The 18282-nt window shown below is 37.8% G+C and overlaps 1 protein-coding gene across 5 annotated transcripts in view; it reads right to left on the reverse strand.

Moving 5' to 3' along the window:
* LOC138938185 (beta-1,4-glucuronyltransferase 1) overlaps positions 1-18282 on the reverse strand; it is a 117310-nt gene that overhangs the window by 81960 nt on the left and 17068 nt on the right. Inside the window, exons 4-6 of one of the 5 annotated variants that reach the window (XR_011447655.1) lie at positions 8832-9194; positions 7676-7819; positions 7116-7574 (exon numbers count right to left, since the gene is read on the reverse strand). Coding sequence is in view for 1 of the 5 variants with exons in the window: in XM_070304989.1 (XP_070161090.1) it covers positions 8988-9194 (207 nt within the window). In the remaining 4 variants the exon portion in view is untranslated. Of the gene's footprint in view, positions 1-7115; positions 7820-7840; positions 9195-18282 lie in introns of those variants that run through there. The other 4 variants (XR_011447654.1, XR_011447657.1, XR_011447656.1 and 1 more) reach the window with 4 other exon arrangements.

Raw genomic sequence — 18282 nt, forward strand, 5'->3', positions numbered from 1 at the left:
TATACGCGACAGTGCTCCGAAAGAATTACGCGAAATTCCGTAGTAATGGAATTTCATCCATTTCAATCGAAAGAACCCGTATCCGAGAAGATCCGTTTTTCTTTCGAGAAAACCACGGCGCGGAACGTGACAAAAGAGGAGGCTTCGCGAGTGATCAGTCGTAAAATTCGTGTCGGGATGACGTTCTCGCTTGAGCTGGCCCGAAATTGCGCGGACGAAATTGCTGTATTCGTTGCTACTGGCGAAAGCCAACAACCAATCCGAAATAGACGAAACGAATTTACGATATTTACGGCCACTTCCCCTATTTATTAGCCTATGTTTATTCTTTATCCTACTGTAAAAAACTTTACCATATATTACTTTAACGCATCGCCGTCATATGACATCATCAACGATAATTGCTGCAAATTAAAGGTGGAGCATGATGCTCCATAAATCAATATAAGTTATATATGTGCTCGTCTGCTTTGTAAATTCATAATCAAAGGCAGTGCATTGACATAATATCAACGTAGAAATTTAAAAAAATATATTTTTTATACATGCTGCTGTATATATTGCATATGACATATCTATGTGCATTATATAGAATCCGCAATGCACTTGACATTCTTTTTTGAATTTAGTTTCTATGATTTAAAATTGTAGCAAAGAAAAACTAATAAAATTTTGGATTATTAAAACATTTAAATTATGTAAAATTAGATCAGAATTTTAATTTTAAATTAATTACCCAAGACCCTTTCTCTATAAATGCTAATTAAGTCTCATTTAATGTTAATTGACGTTTATGAAAATGGAACTTAATTGTTTAGTTTTCATTAGGTATCAAATTAGGAAATTTGATACTTAATTTAGTATCAAATTAAGAAATTATTCAATCAATCTTAGAGTGATAAATGCGACATGGGACGTTTTTTATATGGTCTGCGCAATCATAACAAGATGAACAATGCAATAAATTATAATGTACAGTTACCGTATTCGCGAGAATTATGGACTAGAAGAGCAGACGACGAGGCTCGATTAATTGTACTTCTGGCCGGAACGGCTCTGGGAAACTTCAACGTGCGCGCCAAAGTTCGTGCAGTTTGTGTGCTCGCGGCGGCACTAATGGAATGCTATTTACAAATGCGAAAACAAACACTCCTATCAATTACAAAACGATCCTCCTTCTGCAGGCGCCTAGAGCGCCTACAGGCCCTGCGAGATGACTTTCGTCGTCGCGACGCCACCGGCGTTTTCTGTCCGTTACATCAGTTCTCAACTTTTGATCACCCGCATCTCCATGTAATCTAGAAGAGAATCGTGACCGTCTATTCCTTTTCTCCTCTTAGCATCCTCTTCCCTCCTCCATCTCTTACCAGATTCCGCAAATATTCGACATTTAAAATCGAATAAAAGAAAAGACGATGGAGTTAGGATCCACGCGAATCATAAAGAAGGAATCTTATCGTTTTACGAAATCGGATTGTAAAGGATGGATGCGATAAATTAATGTGAGAATACGAAAGAAAACTGTAAAAGAATAGAATCCAATTGAGAGCAGGTATAATCTGTAGAAAATAAGTCACAGTTAAAGAACGGATTACAGAGATAAATTAAAACATTCTTTTTTGTTTAAAATTATTTTTGTACCTACATGTTAAAATAAAATACTCTTTTCTTTCCATCTTTTATATAATTAATTGGTTATATAAAAGATATCTTTAATTAATGTTACAATTATTTATATATATATATATATATATATGCAAATATATATTATTAAAAAATCTGAGATTGGTTGCATTCGCGTAAATATGTATATCGTCGGTGAAACGTATTGTGAATCGAAAAAAAATAGCGCGTAACCGCATTGCACCGTTAGAGAAGAGAGAAAGAAAGAGAGAAACAGAAAGAGAGTATATATATAATCAAGAACAGTCGGGATATAAAAACTTACTCAAACAACGCACGTAGTGTGTGGCAAAATGTCAACCTGGCATTCCATTTCGATTTCGGCGGTTACCATGAGAAAGCTACAATCAATGAACGGCAATTTCCAAATGGACGTAGCTTTTTTGCGAAATTCGATTTCTCGTACGTCTATGTATTTCTGACAAAGCGGAGTGAATACTGAAAAAATACAAAATGGCAAATTCTATTAAACTAAGCGATTGCGCGAGATCTCGGCTGATTGTACTTAGAATTTAATCAAGGTACGCGAATCTCCGTAAGAAGGTTCACGCACACGCGCATTGTAGAAAATCCTAATCCGGTTGCATAATCCGGCCATTATCTATGGGGATTGCTCATACTGACAGATTCCCACCAACATCCGTATCCGTAAACCTTCCTTCCGTATCCGTACGAAGTTTCGGTAGATATCCAGCCGGGCGGTGGGAGGTGTATGAGGAAGCAGGCGCCATCAGCAAAATGTTCCCTCTAATTGAAAACGGACCTATTCCACCAACGCTCGTACCCGGCGCCGAAAGCTGCCGTTAGATTGCACGAGATTAGTTCAGATTATTCAAGATCAGACAGGATTAGACTCGTGCCCGTATTAGGCGACGTTAGATAGGAACACCAACTACCGGTGTTACCCGTTACCGACCGTTCGCTTAGCGTTATAACGCTATTTCATACACCGTGTGTCAGTTATAGAAGAATAGTTAGCGATATCGAAGTTCGACTCGAAACTCTCGAAGTTTATTGTTGTCGCGTTTCCGCGATGCTGATTGGTTCTGTCATTGCGTTTACTTCGTGAGCGCGGCTGTCATTGCATATTTTGACAATTATTTTGTGTACATATCGTTAAGAATGTTAAAATGAAAAAAAATAAATGGCGCGCGCGAAGTGTTGTGCTAGTCCTTTCTAAAAAAAGCATGAAACCTCGAACTCGAATATATCGAAGCGTTGAAGCCTCTTTACCGCGATGCTGATTCGCTGTCCCGCTTGTGCGCTGCGACTTGCTTCATTCGTATTATTTGCAACTGTCAAATCATGCGAATTTTGATAGTTTGACAATATGTGAAAGAAAAAGTTAAAGTTAGGAAAGAAAAGTTAAAAAAATTTGAAAATGTCCATAATAAAAGCGCGCGCGCAGCGCGCGTCTGTGTTGTTCTAGTTATTTAAAAACTGCAATCATAGCAATATCAAGTCGAGGCAATCATCTCTGTCCTTTACTCAAATTTACACTTCAATAATCACTCAAATCAGTAATTATTCAAACAAAATCGTCTTGATATTAAATATATTAACGTAGCCATAAAAAAATAACGTTAATACAATAGGAGTAACAGAATTTTTTGAGAAGAGCTGAATGACTGGAATTCTATCTGCCAACGAATGAGAATTTCATCTTTCTATTTCTTCGAGATGAAACTTAACGCGTTACGAGAAAAGATGCAGTCGGAACTTGTCCTTGGAGAGGGGTGTGCAACGAAAAATTCGCTACAGTTCGGATAAGCAAACGTTGAACATCGGATGGCGTGAGAAATAGAATTTAATCGCGAGAACAATCGAGGACGAGTTTCGTTCTCTCGAAAGTGTAACGTGTCCCGCATGCGTTTTCTCGGAGATTTTCATTTATTCTCTATTTCCTCCGAATCGATTTCAATTCATTTTGCTTAACAATATAAAGCGTATTGAATATTAAGATGATAATATATCTCAAAATCTCAAAAAATTTCTGTCATTTCAATTAGCAATTAAATATTGATATTTATAAATAAAATGTTATTAAGTTAAGAATAAAGTATATATAAAAGTTAACCTTTTCTTTTTTTTATTAATTTCTTTCCTAAATATGGAAATAAAATCTTATACAGTATTCGATAACATTTGGCAATTATTTCATATTAGCGTTTTCTAAGATTATTCGATAACATTAATTCCTTGTGATAAATTAAGCGAACATAACACTGGTAGCCAATACAATGGAAAATCTAGTTACGCGTTGCTATTTTACCCCTATTCTAAATGACACGATTGCTCGTTTTTCGAGCTGATTGAGGCATAAATGACTTCGAAACTCGCTTTAATATCGATTTTCTCTTCCATACAGCGATGCTTTTTGCATACTTTTTAGACGAGCACTTTAAGGAAGTCTAATAGAAAAATCCAGACTGGTATAAGAGGAAAATACGCGGCTGGAGGAAAAAGAAGAGTTACCGTTCGAATCTCGATTGCGGACGAGACGGGAAAAACGAGACGAGGAGTCGCATTAGCTATTTTCTAGTATTGATTGTAATTACTTTGTGAAATAACATAACACTGATTTTTTTGCAACGTATAGCGTAAAATTGTTACATGCAGTAATCTTGCTGTCATCTGTGATAACGCCTATAACAGTAAGACCCGAGTGAGCAAAAACCATTTTTCATGCGTCATGGTATTACCTCTTAATTTTAACTCAAATATCTTTTCTAAAACTTGTATATCCCCTTGTGTTGCACAAAGAAAGATATTAAAATTATCATAACTTGTGCCAATTTATTAGCATTATGTGAATTCAACCATGTGATTTTTCAGTGCTGAACAAATTACAGTTTCATGTAACTGTGATTTTCGCATTCCCTTGTCACAATAGAGTAAAAGAAATCGCGTGTCATGTATGATTAACGTCAAGACTTTCATGTAAAACACCGAGCAATCGTTTATTCTGATTAGTACACGCGCGACTATAATTAACCGTATTTTCATGAGTGTATATCATAAAAGAACAGCAAAAGCCTAATGAAAAGAAAAGAAGGAGACTTGGGAAAATATCAAGCAAAATGATAAAGCAATCATAAAATAAATAATTTATAATTTTAATTATAATTATAATTTATTATTTATAAAATTAATTGCTCAATTTATCTTTGCAATAACCCAATTTATTTTAGTAGTGATAAAAGCGTTATTTTTTTAACTTATTTCGTAAGCAATACATTCGAAATCAAGATATTTTCATCGAATTAATCCTGGAAACAATTTAATATCGAATTGATATTGTATATTACTCCTCTCTCTTATTTTTTCAATCATTTTTCTTTTATATAGCTATATTATTCTACGTTTATACTTTTGTAGTATCTTGACTAATTAATTAGCAATTAATTTTGATATATTTTTTGTTTATGATTTACTATAAATGTTTTTCGGAATGAGACTGCTAGCATAATATTTAATGAGCATCGCCATCTTTAATACCAATTCTTTGTTAATTGATAGAAGTAATAAATTTGAGATTTCAATAATAAATTATCAATAAATTAACATTAAATTATACTATATATTCGAATATTTTTGTGATGGAAATATCAAGTTAACGGAACTATGTGAAACGTAATAAAATCTTTTTCTTTTTTATGCGTTTGATGCGGTGCGACGTAAATAAATCCACATTTTTTTCCTTTAAGGACTTGTACTCTCTCGCGCGCTGTAATCCTTTACAACAACCAGAACAGCAAATCTATAAGTTGGTCCAACCAGATAACGACTATAACGGCAACATCGACGGCAACGACTACGGTTTCTCGCGCACATCCTTTCCGATCTTGCATAACGAGACACGATGGTCGTAAACAAACTTTACTAAACCGAAACGATCGCGAGGATAAGCCGAGAAAACGGTTTATACCTCGGGCTTAAACGTGAAGTTACGTCATCGAGTGCATTGACGTAAGCTACGAAAATTTCCATCGTGTTTTTCTCGATGGGCGAGAACTTATGAAAAAAAAAAAAAAAAACTTCGCCCCGAAGCATAGTGTCTTCTCTCGCTTCAAAACGATTCAATAAATGCGATTACAGAAATCAAGAACAGACAAACTATCAGATAATGCACTTCTAAAGATTGCGTGTAACCAAAGCGAGCCATGGAATAATTTATGTATACAGGATATTCCAAAAGAAAGCTTGAGTGATATCTTAGAAATGAATTTCACAAAAGTTCAAATCAATATTTTATTAACAAAAATATCGGGGAACGCTTAATGACTTGCAGATAAAAATCAACACAAGAGTGAAGAGATTTTTGCAGATAAAATTTACAATAAAAAATTTTAACTAAGATATCTAATATTAAAATTTTTTAAGCGCTCGATAATGACCATTCTCTCAATATGTTTACTGAAGAAAAATCAACTCCCCAAATTGGTCGAAAAATCTATTCTCGAAGATATGACTCGCGTGTTTTCGTACCGCTCTATATTCAATGCATGCGCCGTCCATATCTCTTTACGGTATACTCAAAGGACCTGATGCACTCGAAGTCGACACCTATGACACGCGATGCAACTGCGGTAACACGATAAAACGTAGCTATAAGCCGCAACCTGGCGTTATGGAGCTGCGTCGAAATGTGCTCTGAAACCGCCCGATCGTTAGCATTTCCATCCCCACATCCGGTGAAGTCTCTCTATGTATACTTTTTACTGTCGGCCATTGTCAGCATTCGCGATTCAAGTTAACTGCAGAACGTTTGCGAGATCGCTTGAGATAACCGTAAAAAAAAAAAAAAGATTGACGCGTTCGAGCAGAGCGCAATAACGCATGTAATATTTAATCGGATTATTCGTGCAGCTCTCGAGATTAGGAAATGAATAGGAAGAGTCAAGTGTTATCCCACGGAATAATACCGCATGATACGAAAGAGATACAATTGTCTTCGAGACGAAATATAACATATAGATGTGTGTAAAACGAGATTTGATGCTCGTCATTATGTAACATTATTTACATTATATGTATGTCTCGTATAGCTTTAAAAAATTGTTTTAATACAAATAAGTAAAAATTAATTTTGCTGTTATCGTAATGTTTAATGACAGATATAAAAGATAAATATATATGTCACAAATAATTATATCTGAAAAATAACAAAAATGCAAAAAAATGTGTATAGTTTTTCATTTACGTATATTAATATCGACTTAATATCAGTTTTTTTAATTTTAGTCATTTAAATTTGACTTGGAATTTTTTATTATCTCTTGTAAAATATCGGAAGGAATAAAAGGAGAGAACTTCGTCATTATTTTCACGTCTATTAATACTACGCTTCCTCACAACGAACTTATTGCGAGAATCAGAAAGGCAGCAGTATATAATTCTCGTAATTCTTTATTACATTTTATATTATTTCACAACACCGTCTACGCGCTATATTTTACATCTATCAGTAAAAACATTACAATATAAAGATAATTCTGTGCCTTAAATCAAATGTTAATGTTTTAACCTTTAACTGACAGTAGCAGTACCAACAATATCCTCACAATTTTACGAAATAAGCTAAAAAGTTGACATATTTTCTTATATATCACGCATCTTCTTGTAAACATTGTTAAATAATAAAATGGGAAGTTTCGATAAAATACTTCGTTTTTATAATCAAAGAAAAGAAGTTAAAAAAATCTAAAAGGCTGCATTATGTCAGTTAAAAGGAAAAGTGAGAGTATATTATCTAAAAATTAATCAGATGAAGTGTTACCGATGGTAATATTCTTGAGCAATCATTGTCGCTATTGAGCTTATACAACGCGCGAGCAAAGGCAGGCTACATCCTCATATAAATCTCGGGGACATTTCGCCTCATAATCGCCCTGTAATTTTATAAAGTAAAACAAATAACGATGCTGTATTAATGTAAAGACAATGAGATCTTACGAAACGATCTCATTATATTGTTAAACAAAACGCGTACATTACGACTTAGATGCCATAAATATCGTCGATCCCTTGACTTGTAGAGCGCGTTTCGACAATGCGATATTATTTTTCATTCCTTCATATATTGCCATCTTTGATTATATACGGTATCCAAAATTCTCCGTATATCCTTCATAATCTATAAATTTTTTAGACAATTTAAATTCTTTCGATTTGTATAAATTCATTTATCTTAAATCAAATGTGGAATTAAAATTCAATTAAAATAAATTTCTTGAAATTTTTCATTAACTATTTTCATTCTAACAGTTAATTTATAAAATTTGTAAAGTTCTTATTATAAAAAATTATCGATGTGCTCAACGATTTTTTGTTGTTAAAAAAATCGATCTAATCGATATCGGTCAAGAAATCTGTCCAGATAAAAGAATCTAATATAATTTGGGACATTTTTTTATATATCTATATAAAATAATTCGCATCCTTCTATGCAATCGGAACGACACATGATGGCGATGGTTTATACTATTTGTTTATTTTACGTTCGGGGCGCTATGTCGGCGTCAAGCGAAGTATCGATTTTGGATTTAAACGCCACCCTCTCTTAAGCCCCAGACAGCTAACGAGGTACGCTCACTTAAGATCCCCTTGCCTGCATTTTCCCGCTCCTCGTGCACGAGTACGTGCCGCGAAACTCACGAGAAGATATTTATTCCGCGATCCCGTATGGCGCGATCTCCGATGACTTTGGGGAATCGTGAGTAGAAGTAACAAGAGTTTCCGCGGTTGGTTTCGCCTAGCGGAATCGATGAACCGGAAGGTTCGATAAGTAGCGCGAATCGCAGTTACTCGATCTGGCATCTGCTCTCTCGAGCATACTGGAGTACTCCGTCGCTTAATACGATTTCATCATTATTCCCGTCCAAAGGATGAAATCAACTACCCTTCGTGAAAGATTTCCAATAAATTCTACATAAACTCGTATGTAGATAATCAAAGATAATTTTTACTACGATTAATAAATACCAATTAGTAAAAAAATATTAAACGGTTTATATAATAAATAATATTATTGGAGTTAAATAAAATTGAGAGAATTATGAGATTTGTACGTGAATTGTTGCGTCGCTTGAAAATAATAACAAAAGATAAAGTATGAATATTATTTGACGAATTATTCGTTGACTTACGTGAAACACTTGGAATCTATCGACTACGTTAAATGGTGTGAGCACTGACTATTGTCAGAGGCCTAATTCTATTCTGGATTCTTCGATGTGCTGAGTCTAAGGACGAACGTAAATGACGGCGGCGAAGTCTCAACGAGATCCTTGATGAACCTTTCGTCAGTTAGCGTTCTTCATCATCTTCAGCGGATCTCGCATGTAACGAGCGAATACTTCCTTCTTGAACGTCTCAAACTGCTTCCTGTTAGCACTGTTCTGACGCTCGCGCCAGGCGGGCCTGCTCTTTCTGGTCTGCAGTCCCCAGTGGCCCGTAAATACAGGCGATAGCACTTTGAACTGATAACCCGTCACGTACATCTCGTAAACCTGCAAGAAAAACGAGCGACTGGTGTTACACGAGACAAATGTGCTCCCTAAAATGGAATTAAAGTCGGAAATTGAAATAAATTGGAAACTGAGACGAGCGCGCGGTCGGTTGTAATCGATCGGTTGTATTCCGCGATCGGTATTAATTGGTTTAATCCACCCGTCTCCAATTATATTTCGATCAAAATCAACAACGGGGACAACAAGAATTTATCGCAGACCACGAAAATGGCGAGAATCGTTCGCGGAGCATTTTCCACGGCGAGGTTCGCGAGTGCTGGCACAGAGATATAACACGTTCAAATCTCTGTCGAGGCCGATCTGCGGTAACTGCTGGCGGACGAGACGAGGGGCGCAACGAAGTGCGCCTAGATTCTTTACGAGCCCGCTTCGAAGCCCGGAGAGTTTCTGATTCGAAACCACAGTGAGCGGAGATTCTAGCTGCCGCGCCGTGTCTCGCGACGTAATAAATGCGGGCGTCTGCGTAAGCCTCCGTGCATCTACTGCATCTGTGTGTACGTGCAAGCGAGCATATCCGTCATTTCTGCGGAATACGATCCGGTCGAGGAAATGACGTTAAGTTCTTAGGTCGGTGCGCAAATGGAAATCTTTAATACCAGCGCGTGTCGCGAAAATACTTGGTGATGTATTGTCTTTTATTCGATAAGAGAGTTGGGCATTTGTCGAATAGGACGTTGTTACTAGAATGACTTTTCTTTATCCAAAATATTAATTTACGATAAAATCGTGTGTAAAAATGTAGTCAGATAAATAAAATATTATACATACTGTGTGAAGATAATTGGGACATTAATTTCGCGCAATATTCAATAGAATCTTTAATAGAATTTGAAGTTTATAAAAACCGTAACAAGATATTTGCATTAATTATATGCGCAGAAAAAATAATACAATTTTGCCACAGTACGGTGATAGAATTGTATCGAGAATTGCGTTCAAATGGGCGTTTATAACATCAAAAATCGACGGACATTATGACCGGCGAACGCCGTATTTGTATGACATTGCGACATTTCCGGATGAGAGCGTGCTCCTCGCCAACTTTCGAACGTGCGTCCCATTTCGGCGGAAGTGGCTTTCGGAACATGCCGCAGATATTCGTTCGGATAGCGATGTCTTCGCGGGAAGTCCCGTGTTTCCGATAGCGTAAGCAGCGTGACAGCAAGGAGAAAAGCGGATGGCATCGTAATCTCGCTCTCGGTTTGCCAGTCGGGACAAGCCAGACAGACTTAACGGACGAGATCCGTTCCCCTCCAGTCTGAATACGTCTTCGTGAATAATCACACGTAACAATATAACGGCGACAATATTGCCGACAACTCTGTGTGTGTATGTGTAAGCCCACTTTGTCTATAGCGATTTATTTCATATAAAGCGTTGACCTGCTCCTGTATGCATAATGACACATTTTGTTTTCGAAAGCTTGAATGCAAATACCACTTATGAGCTTGCTCTGCTTTTCTATGTTATACTCTTTAGATATCACATTAATAAACTACACTCAATCTTTATTATGACATAATATAAACTGATTATTTGAAATTCTATTCTACGAAAATATGGGAATTACTTATATATATATCTTCTTATATGTATATATCTTTCGACCTCAATGATCAAATATTTAGATGTTTGTATGCTCCAAATTTATCATTGATAGAGAAAATATACATGAAAGAAAGAGAGAGGGAGAGAGAGAGAGAGAATGTTGTGAATCATGTATTCATATTACTACTTATCATAAATATGCAACGCGATCAAGATTCCTCATCATATATATTCAAAAACACAGAGTGCAAAGCGATCTTGATGCGGCTTCTCATCGAATTAGAAACGAAATAATGGATCAAAGTTAGCCCATCAAGAGAACGACAAATAATGATCTTAATTATGGAGCAGGATGAGCAGGAATATATTGTTAGTTAATGCGACGAAGAGCGGTAACCTATGGGGATAGCAGTATGCACGCGGATTATATCATCGGATGAAATTGATAGACAGAATCTAATCTAGCGCGTTCTAGATCTTGGAGATGTAGACCTCGTGAATAATTATACATAACGATGACGCGACATGCGTGTGACAGGCGCCGCGACGTCCCGGGATTGTCTCCGCAGTACATGTCGCAATGGATGCATACAATTCGTCACGTTACAGTGTGCTGACACTGCCAAAACATATATACGTCGCGATCGACGGGACAAGCTCGCATTTATAACTCGCGTTAATTCCCTTCCTCAGGCTCGTATTGGCCCCGTACAATTGTCCTGAAAGCATCTAACGCGATATTGACGCGCAACATGACATAGCACTTACAACATAACGAAACTTGATTCGGGTTGTATTTTTTCCATCCATTAAAAAATATTAAATATTTAAAAAAAAACTTGATCTCTCGAAATCGAGCTTTGAAATATGATAGTCAGAAATAATTTGATATTTATACGCAATACATATGTACGAAAATGATATAAGTTTAACGAAAATAGAAATTCCATCAAGATACATAAAAAGATGCAATAATGACGGAAAAGGATACTTCAAATTATTAAAAAAAAAAAAAAACCGCAATTATCGTAATTATGATTTCGCGTTTTTAAAAATATAAGATTCGAGGGAGTATATAATTCTGATATCCGGTTTTGACAGTTCACACGTATATTTATGACATTCCCGTATATATTATATGACTATCAAGCTCGCGTTGGCGCGACGGACACCGTGCATAATTATCCGTCTTAATTGGATAGATAATAAATTCCTTTCAGTTTCGCGCGCAGATCTCTCATATCTTTGCGGCTAAAGTGCGCCTCTCACGCGCGAACCTCTCGGAAAGAGGACGACCGACTGTTTGTCGAGGGTTTTCCGGAGAACGGATTGCATTAAACAACACGGCGGGCTGACGTATCTTCTTAATTAACAAACCTCACGGTCTCACATTCGTTACAGACTCGCGGGCGTAATGATGTTTGCTGAACTTACACGTTCCCTGATACTGCTCGCGAATGTATACCGCCGCACGCTCTGTTTGTATACGAAACTTTCGTCATCGCGACGATTATTGGATAATGCATGTGTACCACGGCTACCGCGGCATTAATGCATACTGCATATATGTGTACATATGCACGCGACGCGGCGACGGTTTTATAGCTATACGTAGCTATGAAACAGGCAGAGAACGTAACGTGCGGGGGCCCAGGACGTGCTCTTGCCATAAAACTTGCCCCGCTGAAATTCCGACATGGCCTTCCGAACTACCGTATGTAATATCGACAACTGTCAACGACTAGGGTAGAGAATATTCCGCGAACCATGACGCACGCGATAACGCATAATATACGTCAAAGCTCCCGAGAACGCAAAACGGTGCGACGAAGCGGCCCCGTTGAAACTTTTGCGCGATGGGATGAACAATTTGAAACTCGACGCACGATCTCTGTCATTTTCTCTCTCTCTCTCTCTCTCTCTTGAGGCTCAAAGGACTCAAAGGGCGGTCACGATGATGCCGTATGCGTGTGTTGTGTGTGCGTGCGAGTAAAAAATAAATGAATGGGAATATATGGAGAGGGGTGGAAAAAAGAGTATGTATGCAAAGCATGCAATATATTATTCACATAATTCTATCTTTTATGTGCTGCATAATGGGACTTTTAACGAGCACAAAAGCGTTTAAGAGATTCCTCTTTCACAGAATATCATTTGTACAAGTACCATATGTTTTTTACTGAAATTAATAAAGAGAGATAAGGAGAGATATAAAAAATTCCAACATCACAGCTGCTTTATCTAAAGATTAGAAAAACTAATAATTTTACTGTTGGAAAAAAAATAGTGCTTGTTCCAGCGTGTACATTTACAACGGATGCAATGAAAAGATTGTTCTTTCATGTTGGTCAGAGATCTGGCTCAGCCACCAGAGATAATATAAGAACGCTTGCTGCGCTTCAACGGGAGATAAGATAATCGTTTGCGATTTTCGAATAGTAATGCATAATATTGCAATGGATCACCAGAGAGAACGGTGGTTTTGTATTTGCGTTACATCACAAGTATGCATGTTCGTGTATGCATCTGCGTAGCATGTCACATAATGGGACCACATAGTTATAAGCAGGTGAGGCTGCATAGAAAGAACGCGTATTATAGCTATTATATTTCATAAGGACAACCAGAATAAAATACGATATTCCCTCACCCGGATGTGGTGTGCGATAAATTCTAAAATAAGAAACGTTTGCGCGTCTCGCATCGTAAAAATAAGAATGATAATAAAACAGCAACATAATATTCTACGAAAAATATAATCTTCAGAGAGTAGCAGTTGTTGTTGCCATATCGATTAATAAACTCACAATGCGTCTCACGATTTCTATTCGACGTTTTATTTATTCTGCCGGAGCATTTCTATGCTCCGGACATCCAAAAAGGAAAACGTACTTAAACGTGTTCGTGTTAGCCGCATGTTTTACAAATACACAGCGGCAAGTTAAAATTTTACAACTAGCGAAAACGTGGACGCGGTACAACTCGCTCCGCACGCTCGCTCGCAAAAATGGAATTGCATGTCGCGCGGAAGATAAGCTTACGGTCCTAGTACCTGGGGGAAATGCGCCCGGGTTAATTTCACGCTTCGGTATCGAATGGACGGTGTCACTATCATCGCCGCGGACCATTACGATCGTGACACGCCGATGCTGACAGTTTGCGCTCTTTATTTCATTCCGCTGTCACGGCAACTCCCGTTCAATTTCGCTCGGAAAAGACGAAAGCACGCGACGTCACGTGTATGTGTGTGTGTGTGTGTGTGTAACAAATGTACCAATAATTATCTTTGTTTTTACTAATCGATTTTCATTATACTATTATATGTGATAAGATATTGGCATAAATCAGACTATATGATTATATTATACTATAATCAAATCATCTTTTGTCGAGAGATAGAGAACTCCCGTTCCCGATAATATAGTTTCTCTAACTTCAAAGCGCTTCCAAAGATATGCGACCTCATAATACAGATGCAGAACACATTGCACGTAATGCACACTATAGTTAATATTTCCTCATCCGATTGAGATTGAAGTATTAAATCTAGTTTGTCTGCATGTGTGTGTTGCGTGCGCACACAATGCATTACGTGTCACAGCCTAAGCAACGGAATGCATACCGGGTTGCACCGATGTCATGTATTTCGCAAATTACACGTGACGTAATTATCATGTTGTTAGATCGGCTAAAATCAGCGCTAGTACAAACTGCGCAACTCGATCCGTACCGTTTGCAGAAGGATCCCGTAGCATCCCGATGCTTGAAATTCAAAGACAGAGTGTCCCTTTGATATTCAAGAACCTCCATAGCTAGCTGAGAATTCCTTACGTACCGACGTGTTTCGGGCGGTTCTGCGAAATCACTGCGTACCAACGGTTTAGCTTTGTTGACGCAATCCCATCGAGAAACCTTCGCCAATTTCTCTCAGTTCGCGCAAGCCGCAGCGGCTCTTTTCAATTTGCCCGCGAATACGCGTCTCCGTTCTGCAAAATAATCTCTATAGCATGTTGTTTTATAGAAACTTCTCGAGCACGATTTCTGATATTGAGCACGAATAATATGTTCCCGTTTATATAAATATTTAAAATATCTAAAATAATGTACAATTTTCCTTATCTATTTTATATACGCTCTACAATATTGTCTATACCAGTCAAATTAGCATAGTTGCACCACAAACGATTGAGAAAAAAATATAGCTGAAAGCTTTCCTTTTGAGTATTTTATTTGATTTAAATATGATATCAATGTAATAGCATAGCAACTCGAACAGTCGGATATCTCATGGTTTTATGACGATATATCGCAAAACGATGGACTGTCGCAAGTGACACTTTTTGGATAACATTCAGATTACTCTTCGCGACTTCAAGATGCGCGTATTTCGTCGAACGAATGTGCAAAGAAGTGACACGTATTTTAGATGAAGACGTGCCGACGCATGCATAAGGCAAAGTGAGTGGGATGGTAAACAGGATCGTATAATTTTTGCAAATGGCACAGCCGAGTAATATACCGGTTATGCGATGGTAAGTGGCGGGCTAACGATAAATCTGATAATTGAGTTTTATGCCATCGCACGTCGACGTAAATCCCCGCGAATACGGCGCGTCTCGGCTGCCCCGCCGTATGGCGCTTCCACTTATCTTACATTCTCTGCATTAGGGGGCACCGGCGCGGCACCGCAACTTAGGATGGAATTAAAACGACGGAGGCAAAAGGGCGGAACGCAAATCCTCTCGTTCGTTACGAGGGCGCTTAAATGGAGAGAGCGGCGGAAACGAAAATCCGTGTAATATTAGATGAATTCAAACTTCGACGCTACAGAGATATCCTCGCGCCATACAATCGTAACGTTAGAGATATTTGTTTCATTTTCATCAAATATTTTTTTGAAAAAAAATTACACAAATCTTATGCCCTTTCTCATTTTAAATACGACAAATCTGCTTGCAGAAGCTTCGCGCGATACGGTTAAAGTCGATCGATCTCCTCTCTACGAATGAGAGAACTTGCATTATCCTGCGAGACACTTAAATTGCTGCTTGTTACAAGCTTGCAAGCCGCGGTCATTGATCTTCCATGAGAGAACTAGCCGCTAAATTCCTTTGAATCGAGTTGGATCGTTGGCTACCAACGTGCTACGCGGAATACCTAATCGAAAATCACTTTGGAACCGATTCAATTATAAAACAGTTAACGGAAAAAGATTGCCGGAAAAATGTGTGGGAATAATTAAACGTGCATAGATGCAATGGAAATAATGCCGATACGCATACATACGCGATACTATATTCGAAAATCGAATAAGATTTTTGTTGCTCCATTATCGAATTTGCATTATGAAATGCAGTCGCTATAATTTACTGCGCTTGATATATCCGCCGATAATTTAAATTCGCATAGGTTAATTTGCCCAGCACTTTGCTACGGATGCAAATTTAAATATGCGTAATGCGAAATATATAAAATAAAATTTACTTATTCAATATTACTTAATTTCACATTAAACATCTAGTTACGAAATATGCTATCAGTCATATTTGAATGTGCAAAAGCGTGTTACGTAAAAAATTAACGGCATGCTATCGAACAAATTAAGCTGAAATAAATTATGTCAAAAGCTGAATCAAGCGTTAATGAGTCATGTAAAATAATTTATCGCGTAATACTGTAAATATGTTAATCGTATTAATGAGCAATTGACGAGAGACTAGATGAGAGGCTCGTAACAACATCCTATCTCTTCTGTAAATTCAAGGTTTTTCTACAAATTTCATAGCGATAAGAGGATTTATTTTTACTTTATTTACACACCTTCGGCACTAAATTTCTCGTCTCGCACTTTTGCAATGATTATTATATAATGCGCGAGACTGGATTCTATATTCCATGTGATTTTTCGACAAACTGCAAACGATGGAAGGTGTCGCTCGCAACTAGCTCGAGCAAATCGAATCGTTCTATTCGTGCCTCTGATTTACGATCCCGGTCGACCAAATCGCTCAATCAACGTAGCAGAATGACCGCTACATTGAAGCGTCTAGAATGAACTGTCTCGTTTCCGACTTGATAGCAATCATGCGAGGTGCTTGCGTGCGATACTTCGATGCCACTTCTCTCGCGACAACGACATACTATCTACCTATCTACCCTCGAGAGTCGAATGTATCGCTATCATAGATTAGCCTGAAGCGATAATGAATAATGGATCAACGAGCGACGAGAAACAAAATGTCAGATGGCGAACAACGTCGGTACCATTCGGTATATACGGTGCGAATGGAAATGCGTCACCTCACGAAGCAGTAACGGTATAGAGTTTCTAACACCCCTGATATAACGCATAAATCGATATTCAATTTCCAAATTAATATCAGCTTCGTGACAACATCTCTGCTTGTCACTATCATGCTTGAAAAATTGGCTACTGTAAAAACAATACTAATTTATCTTCTTTTCATGATTTTTTTTTTTTTTTACACGATTCTCAAATTATCGATCTGAATTTATGATTATAATTATATATCCTTTGAAACTACATCGGAGAAAATGTGTGTTCATTCTCCGATTATTTTTATTTCTGTATTTTTATTCTTTTATTTCTCATGCCAAATTTATTCCACTCGTCGCCAGCCCTGGAAGCCAGGAATCAATCCGATAACGCCGGGTCTGATGAGATATCAAGCCGGGCCGGCTCGATCGGCGCACTCGATAAACACGACAATAAAGAATCCCTCGAGGTTCGACTGCGTTGGCGTGTCGAATCGGCGATAACAAGATCGATCGTCGATGCGATATATAGGAATCGCGAGCGAGCAACGCGTGCCGCGCGTCTCATCGGGCCCGAATCCTTTATCTTTAGATCGGTCGCGTCGACAATCGGCCAGTGCGTCGGCGGGTAATTGAAGATTGTATCGAAAGGGGAAGGGGGGGGGGAAGTTAAGCCCGCTCGACCAGACAAAGGCCACGCGATAGAAAGGGACGTGGAAGGGCATGGAGAATTAACGAATCGATCGGCAATTAACATACTCATTTTACCGGGGCAATCGAGGCGAGCCAGGGAACCAGCGCAATTGCGTCGATTATGGCGCATACCGCATTGTTCTCGCACATTGTATACGCAAACAACCAAAGATTAATTAACGCAAAATAAAATTTAACCGGCAGCGATGCGTCCTCGCGAGAAATGTGCATCGGCTAGAAAGGCATCTCGCTGCATTGTCAGTTGCGATTTAAAATTCGACGCCTGGTGAAAAAATATGTAAATTTAATCGAAACACTTGAAAACAATATATATATATATATAAACATTCAATATGCACATAACAAAACAAAATGCGTTAAAAAATTTACTCGTGTAAAAAAATCTCACGATGACAACGAAATAGAATAGCGTACAACAAGGATATTTTTTATTATAAAAGCGATAGAGATCGAATTGCCAACATTGCGTTTTGTCCATCCTCCTCCCCTTCCTCCCCAAGAAAGCTGTCACATAGTAGCTTGGTCTTAA

This window comes from Polyergus mexicanus, unplaced genomic scaffold (assembly GCF_030449975.1).
Source record: "Polyergus mexicanus isolate NDT 795.1 unplaced genomic scaffold, iyPolMexi1.0 SCAF_12, whole genome shotgun sequence".
Taxonomy (NCBI): domain Eukaryota; kingdom Metazoa; phylum Arthropoda; class Insecta; order Hymenoptera; family Formicidae; genus Polyergus; species Polyergus mexicanus.